Raw genomic sequence first — 24,353 nt, forward strand, 5'->3', positions numbered from 1 at the left:
TCAGTGATGTTTTCAGCTTCCCTTGGCCCTGGCTCAGTGCTGTATTTCTTCATCCCTAACCTTGCCATGTGAATTAGATCACAATTAAGACGGGTTCTCCTATTAACAGTTTTTCTTTCCTGATCTCCAGAGCCGGGAGCAGTGGGACACCTGAGTTTCACCGAGATCCTGGACACCTCGCTCAAGGTCAGCTGGCAAGAACCTGTAGAGAAAAATGGCATCATCACAGGTATCAGCTGCTATGTCTGCTTTTATTTCTTTTCTGTTAAGTGTGTGTGGGGTGGAATGAATCACTGCAGTGAAAAACTGTTTGTGTAACAGAGCATTTAGGGAGAACTGGCCACTGCGGGCGCTGGCGTCCTGGTCCTTCTTCTGGGTAATTGAGATGTCACCAGGGCACATTATACAAGGTTTGGGTCCAGTTACTGGCAGCTCATGATTGTGGTGACTGGAAAGGCAGTTTGTTTTGGAAATCAGCTCCCCACAGGGTTTCTGGTCCTGTTAAATCTTCCATAACCTCCACCTGCGTTACTAAATTTGTGGAAATTTGTGAGACCGTGCTTGGCCTTTGCCCCAAGGGTGGGGGGTTCCTGCACGGAGTTTACAGCTGCAAAATCTGGATTGGCATTGTTAAGATTTGCAATCAGGACCAAGCCTGAAATCAGCAGTGCCCTTCATCTGTGATCAAGTGGCCTGGCTGTGGACTGCGTGACAGAATTTGCATGTCATTACTTAATCTGTTATAAACCACCACAAGGGTTCAGAACTCTCTTGTTTCCCTTTGATGAGTCTGCCATTTGACAAGCTATTTATCTATTTACTGTATGCCAGTGTAGATACAACATCAGCAACTTCATTATTTTTCATAAAGGAAGCTATAAATACTTGAGAAAACCTCTAGTTCTTATCAACAGAGGCAATATTGTTTTCAGAGGGGAAACTGTTACAGCTCCACAGGACGGACATTCCATTTAAGAAAGGTTTCAAGGTTTTGAAGCACAAGAAAGCTCCCAGATTTTAAGTTACTGGAGCTAAAAAGCACAGTTGGGAAGGGAGAGGATCGTTTCATGTGGACCAAAATATTTTAATTTGGGAGCATTGACATTGAAATGTTTAATTTTTTGGAAAAAATTATTATACTTTGTAAGAAAATACACTTTAGGGGTTAAAAAAAATCAGACTTCCTGACCCTTGACCATTGAAATGTTATATCAGTCTAATTTCCTGAAGCATTTTAACTTTGACAGGTCTAATCATTTTGATAGGACTTTTACTTGTCAGTGTTTTCTCTGTGTATCTGTAACGTTTGTATGTGTGTGTTCTGTGCTGTTTGTAGTGTGTGTGGAGTCCTTGTGTAGATCATCTCCTGCCTTTACACCACGGTCACCTTCCTGAAATATGCACTGATTTAAGTGGTTTGAGAATAGAAACTAATGACTTCTGAAAGCAGAGCAGTATTGATTCAGTGAAGATGGCCAAAGCCTTTCAAGCCCGAGAGCTTAAATTTAGGGACCTACATCCAAGCCTATCCAAGATGATGTAATACTGATCCTTGTTAAGCATCAGGGAGCAGCACCATGTTGGTGTTGTAGAATTGCTTTGCTGGAAACAAGCTGCTGCCTCCCAGGTTGGGTTGAAACCTGCTGGAACTCGATGATGGACTGTCTTATATTTGGGGTAAATTGTTCCAGAAAGACTTAACTAAACAAGCTCTATTGTTCATGACAAAACACCAATGTGAAAATGCCCAGCAGAGTTTATAAGGAAATTTATAAGGAAATTTGCATCCTTAATGATGCAAATTGCATTTGGGATGGAAGAATAGGAAAATTGTTTATGCCCTTTGAGCACCTCAAAGGTTTATAGAGGACTGCTTGGAGGTCTGAGTGCTCAGGGAAGCAATTATTCATCATTTCTGCTCATTGATGTCTTTAGTGGACCTTCTTGTTCCCTGCACCAGCAATGGGAGGAGGGAAGCGCAGACAGGGTACCCAGCAGCCAACCTGAGCTGGGAAATTGCCCATTACTCTGCTGTAAATCTCAGTATCTTCCTCGTTCCCTCAGTAAACATTGATTTATGAGGCCCTGGATGTAGACAGACAGTTTGTGATTGGGTGTACTGCTCCCGTGTACAGAATTTACTCCATATCACCAGAAAATTATTTCTGAAACTCCTCTGGTCATTAGTTCCCGTTAGGCAGCATTTTGAGGAGTGCCAAAGCACAGGGGAAGGCTCTGTGGCACCTTTCCTGTTCTCACTCACACCAGAGCCAGAGGAAACCCTCTCTGCCCCACACACGTTTCTGGCAGGGATCACGTCTGTAACACAGGGAGTGTGTTTCCACCAACCACATGTCCCAAAGTTCTGCCTATCTGTCAGCCAGCGTGGCTTAAGTGCTACTTGGGGGTACAGTGGTTGTTGTTCCTTTCCTTCAGCAGTTTTTTTTCATCTGTTTTTGTTATGCTTGGTTATGCTTTTGACTTTGTGTCTGCTCACCGTGTACGTACAGATTTTCTCTTCTCATTTTTTATATGACTAGAATTTAACTATACATCCAGGGCTGAAATATCTGGCAGCAAATGCTGCCTGTTTGCCTTTTCTTCAATTTACACACGTGAACTCAGGACAGTTTTCCTGGTGAACATTTCCTCAGAAAATAAATACGTAGAGACTCTGTGCCTAATGGGCGGGAAAGCTGGGGCTCATCCTGTGGTCACCAGGGAGAAAACATAAAATGTCCAAAGAATAATCACCAGCGTTTGATATATAACCTGAGCTTATCTAGATGGGAGAGAAGATACCTCAATCACTGAAGATTGCCTGGTGCTTGGTGAATGACACTTTCTATTGTCTGTAAGCAACAAATGGACAGAGGGAGCATTAAAAGTCCCCTGCTTATCTTCCTCTGGTTATTTATTGTCTGGAACAAACTGCACCCACAGCTAATGAAAGAAAAGGGTGTTTGTGATGGTCCTTCTGTTTGCAACTCCTCCGTGCCTCTTCACTGAGCACCAAAGGCAGGAGACAATCATCCCCCACCTTTCTGCTCATCCTCTGTTAATAGAGGCAACAGAGTCCCTAAATTTTGTCAAAATGTTCCTACAGATTATAATCCTGCCTGTGCTACATCAGCTCTGATCTGATAAATGATTCTTAAGCCTTTTCAGAAGGCAGCAGAACACCACAGTGTTTCCAAGACATTGGTAATTTACTGAGTTAATTAATTCCCACTCAGACGCTTGTTTAAAACCAGTTCCAGATGAGTGTTCAGGAGTTTCTCCCCTTCCCCTCTGTAGTTCACATTCAAAGAAGCCTTTGTGGTGTAGATGGAATTGTTGAAGCATCACCTCTCTTTATCACTGCCCCCTCACCTGAAAAGTTAATTAGTGACTATGTGAGCACTCCGGGCCCATTTTCATGCAAAATCAGGTTAAGATGAATCTCCATCAGTAATGGCAGCTCACAGAGAGGACAGAGAACATCTCACACCTCTCAAACTCTCACAGAAATATTTGTCTCACCATGCTTTTAGCTCATGAGATGATGTTTTCTTGTTGATTAATCCCATATGGGATTTTGCTACATCAATTCATATATGTTAATCAGCTTATCATGATTTTTTATTTAAAAAAAAAATTGAGGAAGAAAAAGCCTCAAGCCTCTCAGCTGGTCTGAATTCCTCATCTTAGATGATGGGAACATGAACCCAGTAGGGAGTTTCTCTAGCCAGTTTGCCTCGTGCATGGTTCACACAGTGGGATTCCTTTCTGTTAGTCCTTTTCACTCACTCCAATTTCACAGGCATTCAAGAGCTATGTGTATTTTTTTTTTCACCCTCTGAGTCAAATCACAAAGAAAGCTGCAATCAAGCAAACTTTTCAGACACGCTCTCTGGAGACTGGCACAGCAAGGTTCACATAGGTTCAAACGAGAATAAAGTAGGACTGGGCAGGAGGAGGACAAGCAGATTTGGAGGTAAAATTGAGCAAATCAGACAGTAGAAAGTTTCAAAAGTTCTTGGAAGGCAAGTGGTTATCAAAGTGATAAAAAGGAAGCCTGGTTGTGATAGAAGAATAATATGGAGGTCAGGGCAAGTGCAGCTTTGGACAATGCATTGGCTCCATGATGGTTTTGAAAGAAAGGATAATGATTCACCCTGCTGAAGGATTTGTGCGAGGAAGAAGCAGTGGGGAGTAGAGGTTTTTCAGTTCCTGGAAGATTCCCACAATGTTCCTGCCTGATTGTTATTGTCAGATTTCTAAGTATTTCTAGATATACAGCAGTGAAGGTTACTTCAGCCTGGAAAGGGAGTAGCCCTACTAAGCACATATAGATTTTTAATTAGATATTCCAGCTGGTGAGCAGATATTATATTTTCCAAAGTCCTTGTTTCTTCCTGTTTGCTTCACAGAGTTCACAGAGTGAAAGTCCTGTGAGATTATCCCCAGGTTTCCAAGGCATTTCTTAGCAAGCACTGTATTGTCACAGCAAAAAGAGACAGTCTGTTGAGACCTCATGTCCTCCCTCATCTGTAATCTGATAGGCAGATGATGCCCCATAGGGTACCTACATCAGTTGTTTATTGGGAATAACAATATCAGAAAAATATTTGGGTATTTTAGCCAGTTTAGTTTACATTTAGTTTACATTACTTTAGTTTACATTTACCTCAAGGGGTTTTTTTCTGCTTATAAAAGGTGACCACAGTGGGGTAGGGTAAGGAATGATGATCCACCATGGAACACAGGCAAATCGTGCTGCCACAGGAATTTACCAGTCTGTGGGCTGTGGAAGGAAAACTACGGCCCCCTTGACTTGTGTGTTGTTGTTTCTCAGGGTACCAGATCTCCTGGGAGATGTATGGCAGGAACGAGTCTCGCCTTGCCCGCACACTGTCCAACACAACCCTGGAGTACAAGATCACGGGGCTCTCGTCCCTCACCACCTACACCATCGAGGTGGCAGCTGTGACCGCCAAAGGGAGCGGGTGGGTCACGTCCTCCACCATCTCCTCTGGTGTGCCCCCAGGTTGGTAAAACTCCATGAAACAAAAGAAAAGGTGCCAATACTTCATGTTTTGTTGTTCCCGTCGCGGGTTACTTTGGAAGTAATAAAAATGGTTTTATTTGTGAAGCGTCGAAATTCTTGACCGCGTAATTTAAATTTAATCTGTGGGACAGATTGAAATGTGAGCACAGACACACTCACAGTTTGAAAATTCCAGAAAGTTGAGGCTCTTTAATACAAATACAAAAGAAGTTGGAAGTATGACAATGGAATGGACAAAGTAATAAAATGGGTACAACACAGAATCCCTTGACATTTACAAAGTAACATACGAACTAAGCCTGAATCTATTCAAAAAGCATTGCTTTGGGGGGAAAGATAAGGTTTGGATGCTAAGAGGGAAAAGTTTTTCCTTGTAGGAGCAGTATAGGTTATTTCAACCATGAGAGGTCACTTGGATAGTGAAACTAAAATCTTATTTACAAGATTTTGAAGTTGTGGCCTGAGACAGATTTGGAAAGTGGTATTTTTGTCCCACATTGTCTGAGTTACCATTTGGGCACCTGTACATTTAAGCATTTTGCATTTCGTTTTAAAAATTCTACACTCTCCCTCATCCAGTATAAAAGCAAACTGAATAGCCAATTGATACCTCAGACAAGCAGTTTCAGTTAATATATAGGTTATAGAAGCAGAATTTTCCAAAGTGGAGCAGTTATTGTACGTTGCTGAGAATAATCCAGTTTTTCCTTTCTGCAGTATTTTGAAGTTTTCTATATGTCCTGAAGTATGTTTGCCTTTCTTTTCCCCAATCATAGGTAATTGTGACAATCTGTAGACTGGATCAATGCCATGCTCCCTGTTGTTAGCCAGATAACAGCAATATTCTACTTGGGCAGGGTTAGTTTATCGATCACGGTTCCCACAAATGTGAAATAAGAATCAAGAAATATTGTGTATTCCTGCATGCTTGAAAGACACACCAAAAACCTACCCATTTTCAGCCTGTTGCACTTGCACAGAGTGCAACATCATCATAGAATCACAGAATTGTTTGGGTTGGAAGTGACCTTAAAGATCATCTGGTTCCAAGCCCCTGTAATGGGCGGGGACACCTTCCACTAGGTAATTACTGATTATAATAGTTATTTCTATTTCTTAAAAATGCAGGTGCTACTGAGAATATATTCTAAACAATCTATATTTAATATCTCTTTCCTGGACTTGCTTTTGTTGTTAGTTCAGATGATATAAAAAATGTAAATGCCACTGTAAGTTTGACTAATGCAAGGCAAAGATTTGATTGGGGCTACCTTTGTAGGATGGTCGCCCTCTTTGTTTGCTACAGGAATTTTAAAATTGTTATAATTGTTACCAAGGTATTTTATATGTTGAAACACTGAATTTCAGCTTGTGTTACAGGGCCCTAGACAAAGAGTCTTTCTACCTCTCATTTACATTTCTGTTTCTCCAGAACTTCCAGGTGCTCCATCCAACCTGGTGATTTCCAACATCAGCCCTCGCTCTGCCACACTTCAATTCCGTCCAGGATACGACGGCAAAACCTCCATCTCCAAGTGGATAGTTGAAGGCCAGGTATGTCCCTGACAAAAATCTCTTAATGAAGTCTCTGAGGGTCCAAATAGTGAATTGCTGTTTGGGTTACAGTTTTTGTTTAACTTTGGATCACGTCTCCTCTGTAAGTGGCCTGGTGGTAGCTGTTCAGGGGGTCCTGGAAAGGTTGGGATGCCAGGGAGCTTGAGAGGCTCAGCTGGGAAATGTTTGTGTGTCAGCCAGGGAAAAAAGGGCCATATGAATACTGTGAATTCTGTCCCAAGGAATAAAAGGAAAATGTGATTTATAATATATATATATATATATATATATGTGAGAATGCTTATCCTTTAAAGAAATCACATGGATTTTTGTAAAGCTGGTTTATTTCCAGAAGAACACCAGACACATCATAAGCAACACACAGAGCAGAGCTTTAGTCCATCCATTGATTTTTAAAAAGGATTTGAAACCTGTGTTTAGGTTCTGTGAGGTGTCTTTTCAAATCACATGCAAACCTGGAATTATCATCTCGTAGACTCAGAAGTATAGAAGAAATTGCACTGAACAGTAAAGATACCATTATTCGTGAGATTGAGTGTATTTTTCTTTCTTGTAATGGAATATACCAAGGTTTTCTATTCAGGCCTCTAGATATGAATAGGATGAATTCTCATCTTCATCAGCTTTAAACAATATCCCTCTTTCTGCTGTCATTCTGCCTTGGAGGAGTTATGTATTCCTCATTTGTTCTCCTGACAGATGAGCTTTGCTTCTTCCTTTCCACCCACAGATCTTTATAAATAATATAATCTGTTTTTAAGACCAAATGTTGGACTTCTTAAATCACCATCACCACTTAGACATGTTGATACAATCACTTCACTTGGTAATGAGATTGTTGTGAACAAGTTGGTACATTTCGTGCCATTTATATACACATTATTGCATATTACAGAATTAAACACTGAAATCCAATAATATGGTGTCTTAGCACATTCTGAGAAGCATTTTCCTGCTGGAACACCACACTGATATTGCTGGGAATTTGCTAATTCAGTGAGTTGCAAAATGCCACTGAAGTGAAATAAATTTGAATGCTTTAAAACTTCAGTAATAATTACCGTGAAGTTCATCTGCATCCTTGAAGAGCCCTGGGTACCAGCAGTGGTTGGAATGGTCCTTGGTGGTGCAAAGAGGGAAGGGAGGGTCTTTCTTGTTCACAAACCCTCATCAGTATCTTATGCATTGCTGCTAAAGTCAAGGGGTTTGTGGTTCTGGTAGATCCTGGAGTTATTTGCTCCATCTGGGGAAGGAGCACCCCAAAGTCCTTGTAGAGTCTGGGCAGTCTTTTTCAGCACACCACACCTCACTGTTCAGCTTGGGCACAACAAATGTGGTTCCTAGTGGATTTAATAAAAAAGAAAAATTCTTTCTCACCTGATTAACGAAAGTCTTTTCAGGTATGCAGAGAAATTGGTGAGTCCTTAAGGATACAGCAAATCCTGTTTCCAGGATGACAGCTGCGTATAATCCTTTGTTCACAGCCCCTTTCTGCCAGCACTCCTCTCAAACTCTTTCTCTCCTGAAGTGCAGTTTCACAGCACCTTTTGCCGATCTAAACCAGAACTCTTGTTGTCCTGCTCCCGTTTCCTCTCCCTATCCCCATCCCACTTACCAAGACTTTCCTCCTCCTGCATGCCCTGACTCAGGCAGGATCATACACAGGGCGGCTGCGAGCCTTGATCCAGCCCCGAACAAAGGAGTTTCAGACAGATCAACTCTCTGCATGGGCTGTGTGTGATCAGAGGAGCATCATTGTAAGGGGAAGGGGTGAGACCATGGCACTGGGAGCAGAGATGAGGGCAGAAATGCCTCCATCCTGACTTGGATTTAAGCTGCCTTGGACCTGCCCTGTGGACCTCACGGATTTCCCTGCCCACCTTTCAGAGACACGTGAGCTTTTGCAAAAGAGCTGCCAGTGACACCCCAGTCCTCATTTCTGCCTTTCATGGAGTCTGTTCTAAGCTGGGATATTTCTGTGCTGAGGTGCAGACTGCTGTTGGAACATCTGTATTTTAGTATAGACAACCATAATTGTTCCTTAAGACTGTGTTAAAGATTGAAGGGCAGTGGTTATACCTCACCTACAACAGTATTTCCTGAACAGAACTGTAGGGAGGATTTTTGTCCTTCTGGATCTTTCATTCACTGACCCATTTACAGCTTTTAATAGCAGTGTTAAGTGTTTCATGCCTTAGCATTAAATTAAAAGCCACTTAAGGGGTGGTTTTGCATACTATGATTTTAAAACAGATGGTATTGCCAAGTGATAGGATCGCATTTAATTATAAAATACTAATCTGTACGTTGTGCAGTTCACTTCTGTCCCCCTCTGTAAGCTGGGCAATAGCTTTGCATTGGGCATCCCTTATTTTCTGACTCTTCTCTTCCATCTCTACTGGGAATATACCTTTCACTCTGAAAGGTGGAGTCCTTACAGACAAAATTCAGCTGTTTTATATTCACACACACCAACAACCTGCCACCAACGTGGTTTTCTTCTTTGTTCCTTGACTTGGCAGAAAGCTTCCTTGGTGAGGGCAGGTCTAGGAAAATGTTCCAAGTACTCCAGTTTGGCTAAGAGCCATTTTTGAAGTCTGATACTTCATGAAACAATTTGGATGAAAAACACAGCTGGGAATTCCAGTTGACGTGACATTTTGGGCATCTGGCCTTGGTTTCTGCTTTTTGTGCCGGGGTGTAAATTCGCGGGAGCCGCTGTGGAACTAATTCTCAATTATGTCAATGAACATGAGAGGAGATCAGGTCGTTAAGAGTTTAGTGTTGCTAGATACTGAAATATCAAGTGTTACAAATCCCATTTCTGTGTTTCTGGTGAAGCTGCATTCTGTGCTTTTGAAGGGATTTCTTAAAATTGTCATTAGGTTGTTTCTTTTCCATCTTCTTATCTAGACTCAGGACTGGAGAAACTGGATGTACTAATGCTATTTAAAAAATACTTCTAACTTTTTTTTCCCATCACATAGAGTAGAATCTAAAGAGAAGAGGGTCAAATGTAATATAAAGGTTCTGCTGACACTTGTTCAGAGGGACCAGCAGTAGCTGCCTCGTGGCACTGACACTCACAGGTAACTTGTTCCTGCACAAGGAATTTCAGTAAATCCTTCCAGCCATCCTGTACTCTCAGATGCAGTCAGGAAATATATTGCAGACATTTTTTCTGGCAATTTTCAGCCAAGAATGACCATGAATCCCTGCTGGTGCTCATGTAGTTTCATGTTTGCAATCCAATTTCAGCTTATTTTTCTTGTGTTGGATTGTTCCTGGGGTTTTGTCAGGAGAAGTACATAAATGAATCATAGAATGGTTTGGGTTGGAAGGAACCTTAATGATACATCCAATTTCAACCCATCATGACTTTGCCTTGGTGGGTGCTCAATCCACACCATTGAGCTTTCCAGTGGCTGATTAGAAAAGCTGGGATAACTTCTGCCCAGTTTGGTGCATTTTTCTGGTGATTAATGTCATTTGCAGGCAGCAGAAGACCTGTGGAACAGCTGAAAGCCATTTCTGAAGAGGTATTACATTTCCTGGAGCCACGAGTACATGGGCTATTATAGAGAGTTTTTGCTTAAAGCCTTTCTGCTGTTTTTAGAGAGATTTTGTGTGAATGTCATGGTGAACAGTAGCAGAGTTTCAAAGTGGTAAAACCTTTAAAGTATTATCACATGTATTCCCTTCTAAAGCTGTGAGTTGGGAAAGGGGTTGCAACTTTACCCGTGAGTTTATCTGGTTCCGTGGGTTAAGTCAGTGACCCAGATAGGATTCATCCATTGTGCCAGGTGATTCTCCTGGTGTCGTTTTCACTTTGGGGCTGGTAAATAAAGTGTCTGAAACTCTGACAATTTTATGCCTTTGACAATCTTTAAATCAAAAATGGCTGAATCGATTTAGGGATTTAGTGAGAAAAAAAATTGCACCCGGGCTGACATCCCGTGAACCGAATTTCTCCCAAAGCGATTTCAAATGTGTGAGTTATGGACCTCTTAAATGAAAACTCTGACACATCTTGAACTATAGTGGAACACAGAGTACCTCTATAATGTACAGAAACATAGTGTTATCCTTTCTTGAAGTTAGTGCTTCGTAACTGTTCAAAATTTCGGCGGCAGTGCTGTCTTGTACAAGTGATTTTTTTGTTCCAAATTTTATTTATTTTTGGGGTTTTTTTTAAGTCAGAATTCTGCAAATTTTCTCGTACAGTGCGTTCCATCAGAAAATGTTAAGTCATTTTATAAAATATGTAACATTTTCCTTTTAAGAAAAGGAGAAACTAATGCACAGAGAAGTAAAAGGTTCCGACATCACTTCCAATATTGTTTTATGCTGTCTCATTTCTGCAATAATAAAGGAATATGCAGTTTTATTGAGTGTAATGCCTTGGGAGCAGCTGAGAGATGGGAATGAATATGTGCTAACTAGTGATGGCTGATTGTTATGGAGCGTTATATGAAGTGTCTCGGGGGACATGGGTGTTTTTAATGTGGCAGTCCTGGGGTCCCTGGGGATTGTGGCCCTGTTCCACAGGGAATTGGGAAGATGCAGAGTGCATTCCTTGAGGAGTTTTTATGCTGGTGATAACAGAAAAGCAGTCGGTGTCTCATCTGCCTCCCAAAACAATGCACCCACGAATACGTGTGTGTCTGTCAACAAACACGATCCTTCTCTGAAGTTTGCACACACTGTTATCCAAAAAAACAGCTACAAGAAAGAAGCCTTTAACTTCACTTGATTTTATGCAGAGCTGCTCAGAGTGGGCTCTCTTGCCCCTCAAAGGACTCTTTTATCCCTACCACTGCCCGTGGTTCTTTTTGCCCCGTGGGAATCCCTTTGTACTCGGATTTTTGAAACTGATACATTTCCTCTGATCTGACATCAGAGTGTTTCAGCAAAAAATAATTTCCTTTTCCTTCCAGAGCCTGAAACTTGGAATCTGCTATAGATCTCAGGGAAGTTAAAAACACAGAAGCCCATCACTGAAGGTTTTCTTCCAAGATTCACTTGAGAATATATATATATATACACACACACACACACATATATATATATTATATATAAAATAAATAAGTGAAACTTCTTTTGAGTAACACAGACCTGGGATTGCTTGGCCACACAAGTGAGAGGTCATGCAGAAGTCCCCAGGCTGTTCACCAAGCTGCCCTACAGCTATTAACCATTCAATCCTCTTGCTGTGAAAAAACTCCCTACAAAAAAATCTAAAATATGCTACTGATTTCAATAGAAGTTAATTTCCCAAATGCTGGCGGCAGATCCAGGGAACATTACAAGGTATTATTCTAACTAAAGCAAGTTCCTGGTGTATTTTTCTTAAAATCTTTTCCTAAATCACAGAAATATGCCTGTGGTTGTTTTTTTTTTTTTTTTTTTTTGCTGCCTCTCTGCCGGAAATTTAAAAATGAGTCTCAAAGTGGTTAATTTGGGACTGTCTGTGCTGCCACTTTGCCCACGGTCCCCCACATCCCAGAACAGGTATCGACCAACTGTTACCAGCTGGCTCCTAAGCCTGGGAACAACCAACGTTCTGGGCTTGGTTAGAATCTGCCATTTCCTCATAGACTGCACCCATCACCCCAGAAATCTGCCTCCTGGGTGGCTTCTGAGGCACTTGCCAGAGTCCTGCTTCTCAAACAGCACAGGATCCTCAATATTTCCACCTTTCCAGCCCACCTGTAAATGTCTCTCTGCAAACCAGGCAGGGGTTTGGACTTGTCTCACGCTTGAGTCCATGTCAGGTGTTCACAGCCCTGTGGTCCTTAATGTGTATTAATGACCTGCCTGCTGCTGCACAGCAACTGCAACCTGGGTGCCTTTTTAGTTTTTTTTGCCCCCTTTTTTTTTTTTTCTTTTATGTAAGAAATATTTTGAAAAGCTCTTACTGCTCTTAGAATATAAAAAGGCGACTTAGTCACCACTGGAGATTATTTGCAGCCTCCAGAGTGCTGTGGATTGTTGCTACATAATTACTGCAGCCCTTGGAGGTGATGCTGTTAAGTGGAAGATTTGCAAAAGTAAGCATTTACTGTAGACTTTCTACAGTATTAATAGAAAACTCATTTAATAAGATGTATTCTCTGTTTCTTTGACTGAAATGAACCCTCTCATCCTTTCTTTGTTTGTGTAGGTTCTTGGGGTTTTTTTTAGTTCTCTTTATCATCTGTTTCTTCTCTGGCTTCAGTTTAGGGATGTTCTGTTTTACCATTCAGACCTGTCTCAACTTGTTTCCCTCAAGCTTCTGTATCCAAGAGCTTTAGTACAATTTATGGAGCTTGGTTAGGACTGGGAATTTTAAGAGGTCCATAATCTTCACTACCATCTATTTTATATGTTGTTTGCTATGTGGCAGTGACCTTGATCACCAACAAGACTGAAAGGCCCATCAAGACCTGTTCAGCCACATCCTTCCATGAAAGCAGTGCTCTGCTGGGAAGATCACAGAGGCTTCTTTCCACAGTGCAATGCAGAACTTATTACTTTGGCCTAATTTTCTTTTGTGTCCTTTCTTCATGCACAAACATAAATATGCAGCACACCAAGTCCTGGGTGAGCGAAGAACTAAAACATCTATAAATAAATCAGGCTGCTTCTCCTGAAGGGGAAAAAAAATGAGTGAATGAAACCTAATTTTCTATTTGAAGTACTTGGGGTATGTGAGATACTTTGAGCTATGGTGCCTATCAAGTGCTCTGACAGTGTCTGTGGCTGTAACTTGTATACAGAACTCGTAAGGGATCTGGTTAAAAAAGATTAAAGGAAATAGCTCTTTACACAGTGGGTTGAGAGCTTCTGGAATTTGTTGCCACAGCAGTCTGTGGGAGTAGATAATGTCAGCAGGTTGAAAAAAGATAGGGCATCTTCATGGTTATCTGGTCTGTAAATAGACACTGAAGGGAATAACTGCCCATGTATCCTCTCATATCCTTCAGCCCTTGGCTGTGGATACCAGGACGAGGGAATTGGGCACAGGTATTGTCTTTTGTGGCAGGGTTGAAACACAAGAGTAACTGTGCACAGTGCTAGGGAATTACAGCAGGGAGCCTTGCCTGAGCTGTCCTGGGAATCTCCACAGTGAAGCCCAGCAATCTTCTCCCATTCTCCACACTCCTACTGTGTCTCATCCATGATGTTGCCACGTTCCAGAGTCCCAGGTCAGGCTCTGGCCTTTCACTCGTGCTTTACTGGCTTCCTTTTAAGCCCTGATTCATCTTCATTTAATCTCCAGGAAGCTGCATGGAAAGCAATGCTCAATTCTCATCACCATTTAGTCCCTTCTAACACTGCCGGAGCTGAGAGACCATGTTGGGCAACATGTTGTGATTAATTAATACAAAGGATTGCACATGGAAAAGTCTGGTCTAAGTGCAGAGCAGCAGATGAGGTTAAAACACTTTTATTCTTTGACTTTGTTCTTGTTTCTCTGTCTTCATTTCCGTGGCATTTTGCCTCCATTGAGACTTATTTAGTATGCATCAGTTCCTGCGAGTTATTATCAAGGCTATTTTTCATTTTCTTATATTACTACTTGATACTTTCGTATTGTGGCAGCAAAATTGAACAGGGTATTACCACTCTCATAGTGTTTTTCTGGAATAGATCTTATCACAGGACCCAGTAAAGTCCCAACAGGTACAAGAAAACTTGGCTAACTTGGCTGTGTTTTCTCTTTACAAATAACTAGTGCCTTGTCGTGTAAGAAATTAGTATTAACTGGATAGTACGTGTTTAACAGCATTTGTGCTTCCACTGCTGTGATGACATACATTGTAAAAGTGGTTCTATATATTTATTTTTATATATATGTATAGTCTGATTTGTATTCCTTCTTACCTTTCCCTTGTTCAGGTTGGTGTGCTGGGTGATGAGGAAGAATGGGTGAGTCTTCATGAGGTGGAGAATGAACCTGATGCTCAGATGCTGGAGGTACCAAACCTTACTCCTTACACTCATTACAGGTAAGAACAGCAGGTAATTAGCTGCAAAATAAAAAAAAAAAAAAATGAATAAATAGCAACATGGAACAGCTTTCCTAATCAGAAACAGCTGGCTGGGTTTTATAATCTGAACAAAAGGGAAAAGGTTTGCTGTTTTCATAGTTAATACTTAAAATTGCTAATCTGATGTTGTTAATTGTAATTTCCATACAGTGCAGTTCATAACATTAAAAAGGAAATTCAAGTGCACAGTTAAATGTTTTTAGGAGTAACTGCTGCCCTGTGACTTCCTTCCTCTGAAGGGAACACCAGTGTAACATCAGCCAGTGACAAATCAATTGTAGTTAAGCTGGTGCAAACCTGTAATTACATATTTACATCAGTCTAAACATCTTTTTATTGATTTAACTTAATTTGGTAACATCAGTTAGATGAAACCTTTGTTTATAAGAATTTACCAAGTTAAGCTTAATAGATATATGCAGTGCTTAAAGTGATTGAAGTGGATCTGCATTATGGGTCCACCCCAGTTAAACAAGATTGATTTTTAAATCAATTCAATCCAAGCCATGCATTGCTGTAGTATAGACAAGACTGGAGAATTTGAGGTACTCAATCCTAATGAAAAATACTTCCATGAACCAGCTTGCTAATGTAAAGGCTGGTTGCAAGGAGATCTAGTGGCAAGTGTTAAATCAGCTTACTAGAAACTTGTCCATTTTGTGCTGGCTGAAGGGCCTATTAACTAACCCATGTGCTGTTGTAAGCTGGTAGTAGGTGCAACCAAGTAGAGCTCATATAATTTACAACTGATCCAGTGCTGGCTAATTTTCTTCTCTTGGTCACAAACGTAAGAACACACTGAATTTCTCACTAACTCTCCACTGAAGTGTTTTAAACCTCATCTTCCAGAGCTAAACGTTTCACTAAGAGCTCTTTGAAAATTTCTTTGAACTTGACCAGAGATTTCTGGTGCAGAGGTTTAGGAAAATTTATCTTCAGGTTAAGAGGATTTTGCTGTCCTCATAAAGGTGGATCCTGAAGGCTGAAAGCAGTAAAGTGCAGGTTGTACCAGAGTTCAAGGTTCACTGTCCACAAAGAGTAAGGAAGACTTGCACACCCAGCCAGGTGCATGGAGAAATGTCTTTGGGATAGAAAGTAGTGAGGAAGTATATGAGAGATTTGGGGGAATTAGTTTTTTCTGTTTTTAAAATTTTCAGTTTAATCTTATTCCTGTATCTCGTTTCTCTCTTGTATTCATTAAATTCTGGAGGGATCCAAATTATGCTGAGATCTTTCACACATCCAGTTCTTCTCTGAGAGGAGAATTTTATTTCAGTTTTTTCATTGTAAAGCAGCTCCTTGAATTTTGCCTGGGTTTTTTCCTCTCATGCAGGCACAGAAAGGAGCTTTTTTTGGGGTTGCTTCAGTGTTCAGCAATTTTATACAGATTTTTGAAACCTAGAAAGTTGTTGCCAAATGGATTTTTTCGTCCCTTGGTCAGCTTTAGTCATTGCCCACTGAGGAAAGACACCATGAGAGCTGATTATCAGACACATCTTTACAGGCCATCTGCTTTTCTATATTTCGGGCTAATGCTTGAGTATGAAATCAGGACAGTATTTGTTTAATATGTTTCCTTTAGTGCAATTTGCAGGGAGATCAGAGCAGGTAAATAAACACTGCTGTGTTAACTAGCTCATCCTTTTCCCAAGCTCAGTCGTTAGGTCTCAAAATTAAGTGTTTAGTGTGTATGAACAGGTCAAGTTTATGTGCAAGTGCTGGGTACTTCCAATTGCTTATGACTGGTGAGAGTATCTGAAATGTACAGCACATCTTAATTACTTGGTGCTGCCTGTAAAAGAGATTTCCCTAAATCTTTTGTGACCCAATAGGGGATTTCTATTGTGGGAGAGACAGTTTCAAGCAGACAGGGTATTTTTTAAAGATGCATATCCATATTAAATAACTTAATCTTTCTTGTGCAGGAAGGCTGAATATGCAGCACGGGGATAAATCAGCCTCTTTCAATGAGTAATTGAGGGGAAATGTTATCACTAGAATATTCTTTATATTGACAGGGAATGAGACTATCCAAAGTTTGATATTTTAATACCTTTCTGAATGTATTGTATAAGCATCGCAAGAGAAAATCACTTACTGCCAGCATAAGCTCATCAGGCCTGGTATAATTAACATAAATTTCTCACACAAATACCTAAGTTTCTAATAGACCCTAAGCTAATCTCATTTTCATTTTTTAAATACCTGAGAGGATCTGAGAGCAGTTACCATAAAGCTTTCAGCAGCGAATACAAAGGGGACCTGCGTGCAACGACCTTTGTGGAACATTTTAGAGAGCCCTAATTTGTATTCTCCCATCTTTTCCCCCATCCTGGAAATGGGAAATGGTTGGCTGAGGTCTTACAAGCACACGCTGCGTCTCTGCTCCCGCTCCAGGTTCCGGATGAGGCAGGTGAACGTGGTGGGTCCCAGCCCCCTGAGCCAGCCCTCCAGGGTCATCCAGACGCTGCAGGCCCCTCCAGATGTGTCCCCTGGGAGCGTCACCGTGCGCACGGCCAGCGAGACCAGCCTGTGGCTGCGATGGGTGGTGAGCAGCACGGGGGGGACAGGGATGGAGGGGAGCCGGGTACCGGGGCTTGGGATGCGGCTGCTTCCCCCCGGGGTCAGGCCAGCACTCCAGAGTGCCTCCTGCCTGCATCCAGCACGAGGACTAACAGCAAAATTATTTCCTTTCTCTGAATAGTCGGAAATCTGAGACTTACCTTAAGTGCCTTATTAATCAAATAAATTGCCTACTGCCGCTATTCCTGCCACCTCATCAGGGGAATGGGCGCTGTGTGTGAAACCTCGGCTTTGAGGCTCTCCAGTACCACCCTCTGGGTCAACACGTGGGGCAGGAATGTAACACTTGAGCCAATTTGCAGCTTTCCAGGGCTCGGTTGTTTGCTCTGTACAAAACGGTCCCCAGAAGGTGCATCCTGGCCGTTGGCAGCCGTCCCGTGGTACTGAGAGCTGGGGTCCAACAGCGGCAAAGCTGGCACGTTACACCCCTGTAGGAAGATTGTGTTTATTTGAAAGGGTGGGGAATTGTGTGATAAAATGCAGAGATGAATGATTAATGGGGAAGATGCTGTGGTTGCTGACATCCTTTTACCCCTTTGGCTGTCTCAGTTACCTGCAGAGCTGCCACGCTGGGATTTACTTGGCAATTAACCTGCTCCAGAATGGTTTTTCTTCACCCCTGTTAGGCAGAATTTTCCACTGGGGTTACTGTGGTGTGAAGTTGATGAAGCACAGGTTTCCTTTTGCCCAAATGTTAGCTTTTCCATGCATAAACTCATTATGGCTGGAAGTCAAAATCAGGCTGGAAGCAAGAGGGCTTTTCTCCTGCTCAGAAAGGAATAATTCCATTTTCTCAGCAGGACACTGCACTTAATTCTGAACCTTGCAAGACCAAAATATCAGACTTGAAGGTGTCACCTCACCATCCATAGAAGAACCATTGCAGTTCCTTTGATAGGACACATGTAACTCTCTGGTGGCTTTTGTGTGTGAATAACATGCCCACATTGTTACACCTCTGGTTCTGTATCCAGACCTACATATCTCCCATCAAAATTAACTCAAGGTTGTTTTAAGAGACAACCTTGACTTTAAAACATTTAAAAGAGACTTTAAAGCATTAAGACTGTGCTACCTGGAAGGCTGTTTTTCTTTAGTCAAACTGTGCAGGGTTCAGGAGGAACAGCAACCACGTTTAAAAATGACCTGATAAACCATTTCCATGCTTAATAACATCAATATTTGAAAGTGTTCAATCTCTTTTATTTCAAGACCTGCAGGTGAATTTGTGTCCCCCTGGGAGCTGGGAATTCCTCCCTTCCTACAGAATAAGGGTCACGTTTCTAGCCCTGCTTGCCTGCAGGGTACAGTCTTTTAAGCTGTGAAATGTTAATGTGTATCCAGCTTTCCCAGTGAATCAGAACTGAATCTCAGCCATCCGTGGCATCATGCAGTTAGTTTTACAGCAGAAAAACTCTAAACTTCGTGAAGTAGGCTAATTATTTCATATTTTAATCTCTGAAATTGCTTGGGGAGTTAGAATACTAGAATGAATCTCTGCTGATAAATGAGTAGGCAGAGAGTCAGTAAAAAAAAAAAAAAAAGAAATAAAGTACGATAAATGAATTTGTCACATGCTTCAGCAATTTATCATTCATTTCCATAATTAATCACAAAGCTCTGAAATATATTATATTCGTATCATCTCTGTTGATACACCCACAGCAAATGGCTTGGTTTTGTGAGCTCAAAATGAAGGTAAAAATTAAAAGAAAATTTCAAGCAGCACAGAAATGAAATATAAAACAGAAAATCAACCTCTTGATCTTTTTTGCCTTCCTATGGCCTTAAATGAGTCCGGGCAGCCTTGGAATATAGTTTGGAAAGCCCTGGCAGTGTGTTCTGACAGGAATCCTGTGTTTCTCCTTGTCGTTTCCAGCCCCTCCCTGACACGCAGTACAACGGCAACCCAGAGTCCGTGGGGTACAGGATCAAGTTCTGGCGTGTGGACCTGCAGTCCCCTGTCCTCACGAAGGTCATTAATGACAGACTGGAGAGGGAGTACACGGTTGAAGACCTGGAGGAGTGGACAGAGTACGAGCTGCAGATCCAGGCCTTCAACGCCATCGGGGCAGGGCCGTGGAGCGAGGTCGTGAGGGGCCGTACCCGGGAGTCTGGTGAGTGAAAGCACCAAAGCTTCTGGAACAGGCACACCTGAGAATTCGCTGCTTTTCTGCCCTTTTGTTCAGCTTTTAATTAATTTTTTTTTGGTTTGGTGTGTCATTGCTGTTGGGTGGGTTTTTTTTGCTTGCTGATCCATTAAATCAAAAGTGAAATTAAAAAACCCCAATCTCTAGATGCACTAAAGGTAAAAAGACATATAGAGAGACATTTGGAGGAGTTATTTATTTTTCATTCCTATCCTGCTGTCATGCACAAACCTGCAGGTTATTCATTTAAAGCAAACAAAACAACCTCTCCCCATTCCTGCCCCAGTTTGGCAGCAGTATGGACAACACAAGGAGAAGCTTGTATACAGATTTCTCTGGTTGAGTTGCTTTCTCCTGCCTCCTCTTCCTCCCCAGTACCCCATTGCCCCTAATTTTCCCTCTTTCCTCTGAGGCAGATTTTCTCACAGCTGTGGTTACCTGAAGTTTCATTTCAAGCATCAAATATTTCTAAAAGGGCACAAGTCACTTCAGAGAGATGATTACACAGACGGAAATGAAATAATTATCTGAGATTTTGATGGCACGTTTTCAAACCTGCCTTCCAAAATTGTGTGTACAAGGCTTTATAGATATAACCTGCTTATAGACTTAGAGCACAAGGACTGTATTGTCAACTTGAATTGTCCAGGCAAGCACAGACTTCAAATATCAGAAGGAAACTGTCACTCTCAGGAAACAGTAAATTGCTGTTTGCTCAAGTAGCAACAATAAAGGCAGATGTTGAAAAGCTGCTCTCTAGCAGTTGACTTCCACAAAACCTATTTCCAAACCTGCCCTATGTGCATCTGGGAAATTAAAATTTATATTTCAAGTAAGTAACAAAGTAGGTGACATATATGGTTTAAAAGTTTAATAGTAACAGCTCTTTATGACCTGTATTTATGCAAGATTCAACACCAATATTTTTTCTTGTTACTTTTTCCGATTTTTCTTCATTAAAAAAGTTTCGGGATTTAATCCTATGCATACCCTACCCTTACATATGCATGTCTGTGCACTGGGTACCACGCAGTGTTACTTGGTGGGAAGCATGAACACTCACGGCAGGGTTTGGTCTGCTGGTTCAGATAACTCCCCTTTGAACTAGCCAGGGAGAAGGCTAAACAAAGTCATCCCCCTCCATTAAAGTGCAGCTTTTTGGGAAGTAGTAATTGGAAAGCTGTTGCCAGAGGTATTTTAAACAAGGCTTGTGCTGGAGTTAGAGATAGCACGACCCAGGCAAAACAGTTCTGAAGTGTTCTGTGTCATAATAAAAAGATATCTCATCCTCCACTTTCTCCTTTCCGCTGCTCTTCAAACACTTCTTTTGAAATGTAGTAAATGCTGAGATTAAGTCATTTCATAAAACCTTAGGATTACAGTGCTCCTGCTCAGCATCTAAAGATCAGAGGTTACTCGTGGATTTGGCATTTTCTCTGGCAGTATTAAGAGAAGGTTGACTTGAAACTGATTGTAGGAGGCACACACAGAAACCAGGATCAAAATAGCACAAAGCTGTGATTTGGGCGTAAGGACTCATTTGGTTTTTTCCAAGTGTTTTCTTTGATACTGACATCTGATTCCCTGCACAGAGCAAGTCAGGGCTCAGACTTTTGGCTGTATCTTCTTAGATTTAGAATATACAAGACACGCTGGCATAGCAGCAGGCTGTATGAAAGCACTTCAGGGAATCTGGAATTAACCTGTATGCACAGTCAAATGGGGTTAAAATGCAAATAAAAGATATTTAAAGCCAGAGAGAAAGGTCAAAGCACTTTTAGGTCTGTCTTCTGAACTATAAGAAAAATTCTGTTTATCGCTTATGTTTTCAAAGCGCTTCAAAAGCAGGTGTCCTAAATATTTCTCTTTCTGTTTTTTAGATACAGAGTCAGGGAAGTTGTTTTTGCTGGTGCTGTGGATTGTAAACATCCCTCACAGCTGGCCAGAGGAGCCTTGGCCAGGATTATGTGGTGGTTCATTGACAGAACTCACAGTTCTATTTGACGTTGTCCAAGGAGTTCAGGAGTTAAAGCCTGGGCACTAAACCAGGTCATGGCACCTGATGACAGTGCAGCCACTGAAGTTCAAAATCTTTATTGAAAATAAAGCTGTACTTGAGCACTTCTGTTTATTTTAGGTTGTGCAATCCCATCACTAATAGCTGAGCACACATGCCAACAATAGTGGAGTGTGTCATTACAGGTACTCACTGCTTTCTGATGCTCTTGAGTATAAAACCAAAGAAAACAAAGAAACTATGAGAGAATAAATAATCCTGTAGGCTTTGGTAACCCAGACTTGAAAAACAGTTAGAAAACCCTAAAATGAAAATCTGAGGTAGGGTTGCAAGCAGCTGAAGATGAAGGGAGATTAATTAGAATTTTTAAACAGGATGGGTTTTATCAATCCAAAATGTTTTTTATAACATTAGAAATTAAATAGCTCATTAAATTTTACAGTGTAAAATAACTGCAGAGTAACAAGCTCAGATTCCACTCAATAAATTGACAACAGTTGTAGGAAAATATAGAGAAAGGAAAAAAATACAAAGACATCTGATGTATTAGAACAGCCTTGGCAGGGCTGCTTCCTCTTACAGACCCTCTTGTTCTCAAAAAATTCATCTCCAGTACACCTAACCCAGCGCCTTAATGGATTTTTGTGCTCTTAATATTCAGCTGCATGAATGTGTATACTCTTCTTACAGGATGAGCTGCTCTAGGAGCATGGTCACACATCCATGGCAAGGATCAATCTCCTGGTGCTTTGGAGACTGACCTTCACGAAGCACTTACTGTGCCGTGATAAAGCATCGCCTGCTAATTCAAATGTGGTCCAATGTCACTGTGGGAATTTGTCGGTTTATACAAGCTGAGAATTTGGCCTGCAATATCTAATTTTATGGGCAAAATGGATGTGTGCTGTAGCTATGCTACTTTTGCCACATAGCTTGCTGGAAGTTTGCACTTCTTAGTTGACATCAGAGGTACAATATGCCGCTCTAATTTTTGCTTGCAAAAAAGAGTGAGGGATGTGCAGCTAAAATGAGCTGCAAAAATGGAGAGAACCACTGCATCCCACTCTGTAGCTTTCTTAGAAAGCCAGAATACAGGCTAGCTTATTAAAAGCTGCTTTTGGCCCAGTTAGAGACATAAAACGACATAATTTGCTATACATCAAATGTGGCTATGTCAGATGTAGAAAGAGGATGCATGATCTTAGATGCCAACATGGATAACCTTAAAACTTGAGCTCTTATTGAAGTTGCAGTGCAAAGTGCCAGTAACTCTATAATTTCCTACGTTTGATCTTCAGAAGTGCACCGTGCAGCTGGCAGTTTGCTGGATTAGCTCATCGTTTAGTTTCAGCGTTTCCGGTTCATTTTGTTAAAGCTCTGGGATTTTTTTGGACACTGTTGCTTGGCTTCTGTACTATTCTTGCAGGTTACTAATGAGAACTCAGCTTTGGAGCTTATAACAAAGTCTTCAGTGCAACAGTTAAGGAAACCAGCATTAGAGAAGGGAGCTTGCAGAGGAAAGAGGGATTATGTGCCTCACTCACTAATTAGTCTTAGCAAACTATAATTTCTTTGAATCGTGGCTTCCTGAGAGAGGAGAAGGGTCAGAAAAATGAAGGTTATGTTTCAATTAATTCTTAAAGGGTCGATCAAAGTCTGTTACTTGATAAAAGACTGGCAACAATAAGATCCATAAAATCATTTGCAGGTCCTGAATTCATCCGTCCATATTAGAATAAAATTCTCAGCGCTGATATGAGAACTGAACAGTTAAAGGACACTCAATGAACATGAGGATTTTTGCCATTTAGGCATTGGATTTAGATTCCCTTCCAGGAGAGGGGACATTTAGCTGCTCTGTCACTGGGAATTGAGCAGAGTCTGGGCTAATGAACCTTCAGACAGACCATTCTCTCCTTTGTCAGCTTTTGAGTGCCCCTGCCAGCAGCCTGATCACACACACCTCAAAGTGAGGGTGCACTCAGGGCCAGCCCGGGCACAGCCTCCACCTTCTGTGAATTCAGGACAGCTCATGGCTGCTGATCAAAGAGGAAAAGAAATATTTGTAAAATAAAGTAACTTTTTTCTTTCTCAAAAGGCTTCAAAACAGATAAAATAAAAATAAATGTGGCTGGAAAGGGCTTCTTTCCTCTACACATCCTGGTTCCCTGCGACCCACCTCCACCCTTTCTCTCTCCAGAAGTGATTCATGTGGGAGTAGCTCTTTGTGAAGATCTACAGATAAAGTAATGGCAGCTATCCAAAGACATTCATGGCTCCTGGCAATCTATTTTCCTTAAACATAATTATATCCTTGTGGGGGATAAATCTAGCAAAAGATTTAAGAAAAAAAAAAAGTCACTTCAGTGTTGGAGGGGAAAAAAAATTGGATTTTAGTCTGCTGCAGTGTTGTGTGATGGTGCTCTGTTTCTCATGTCCCAAATAATTGGTAACAGGGAAATTGTTTCAGAAATTACTATCTCTGCTGTTAACCTTGAGTGCACAAGGGTGGGAGTGGTACATTTTGGGGGGGGGGAGAGGTTTCAATTTATATTAATTCTGGTGTCATACTCATTGTCTCGTTCATGTTGCTAGGAGCTTCAGGAGCTCGCCTGCAAAACAGAAGGTCTGTTCTTTCATTTGGACAGCCAGGAAAGCATTCCTTTTGGCAGAGATTTGTGCTCCTTTTTGTGATAGATTCAGGACCTAATCAAGCCTTACTGTCCCTAAGTGCTTGTGTAACATAACTTGGGGAATGTTCTCTTGAGGTCTGACAGGTGTATCAGGCTTTAGAAAAGATTGTACCCTTCAGATGTTGGAAATGCCACAGGGAAAGAATGCGAAAGGGCAGCATAAAATGTGAACTCTTAAAAATAGCCTCAGATCCTGCTTGCATAACGTGACATGCTATTAGGCTTGCCTACAAAAGCCTGCAGTTGTGTGGT

At 41.4% G+C, this 24,353-nt stretch overlaps 1 protein-coding gene across 3 annotated transcripts in view; it reads left to right on the plus strand.

Moving 5' to 3' along the window:
• The window catches only part of SDK1 (sidekick cell adhesion molecule 1), a 395,504-nt gene that overhangs the window by 293,581 nt on the left and 77,570 nt on the right, over window positions 1-24,353 (plus strand). For all 3 annotated transcript variants that reach the window (XM_064673195.1, XM_064673194.1, XM_064673196.1), the window contains exons 21-26: window positions 131-229; window positions 4,838-5,029; window positions 6,483-6,604; window positions 14,507-14,616; window positions 17,056-17,206; window positions 19,121-19,358. In XM_064673195.1, coding sequence (XP_064529265.1) covers window positions 131-229; window positions 4,838-5,029; window positions 6,483-6,604; window positions 14,507-14,616; window positions 17,056-17,206; window positions 19,121-19,358 — 912 coding nt within the window. The remainder of the gene's footprint in view (window positions 1-130; window positions 230-4,837; window positions 5,030-6,482; window positions 6,605-14,506; window positions 14,617-17,055; window positions 17,207-19,120; window positions 19,359-24,353) is intronic.

Source organism: Pseudopipra pipra, chromosome 16, assembly GCF_036250125.1.
Source record: "Pseudopipra pipra isolate bDixPip1 chromosome 16, bDixPip1.hap1, whole genome shotgun sequence".
Classification (NCBI taxonomy): domain Eukaryota; kingdom Metazoa; phylum Chordata; class Aves; order Passeriformes; family Pipridae; genus Pseudopipra; species Pseudopipra pipra.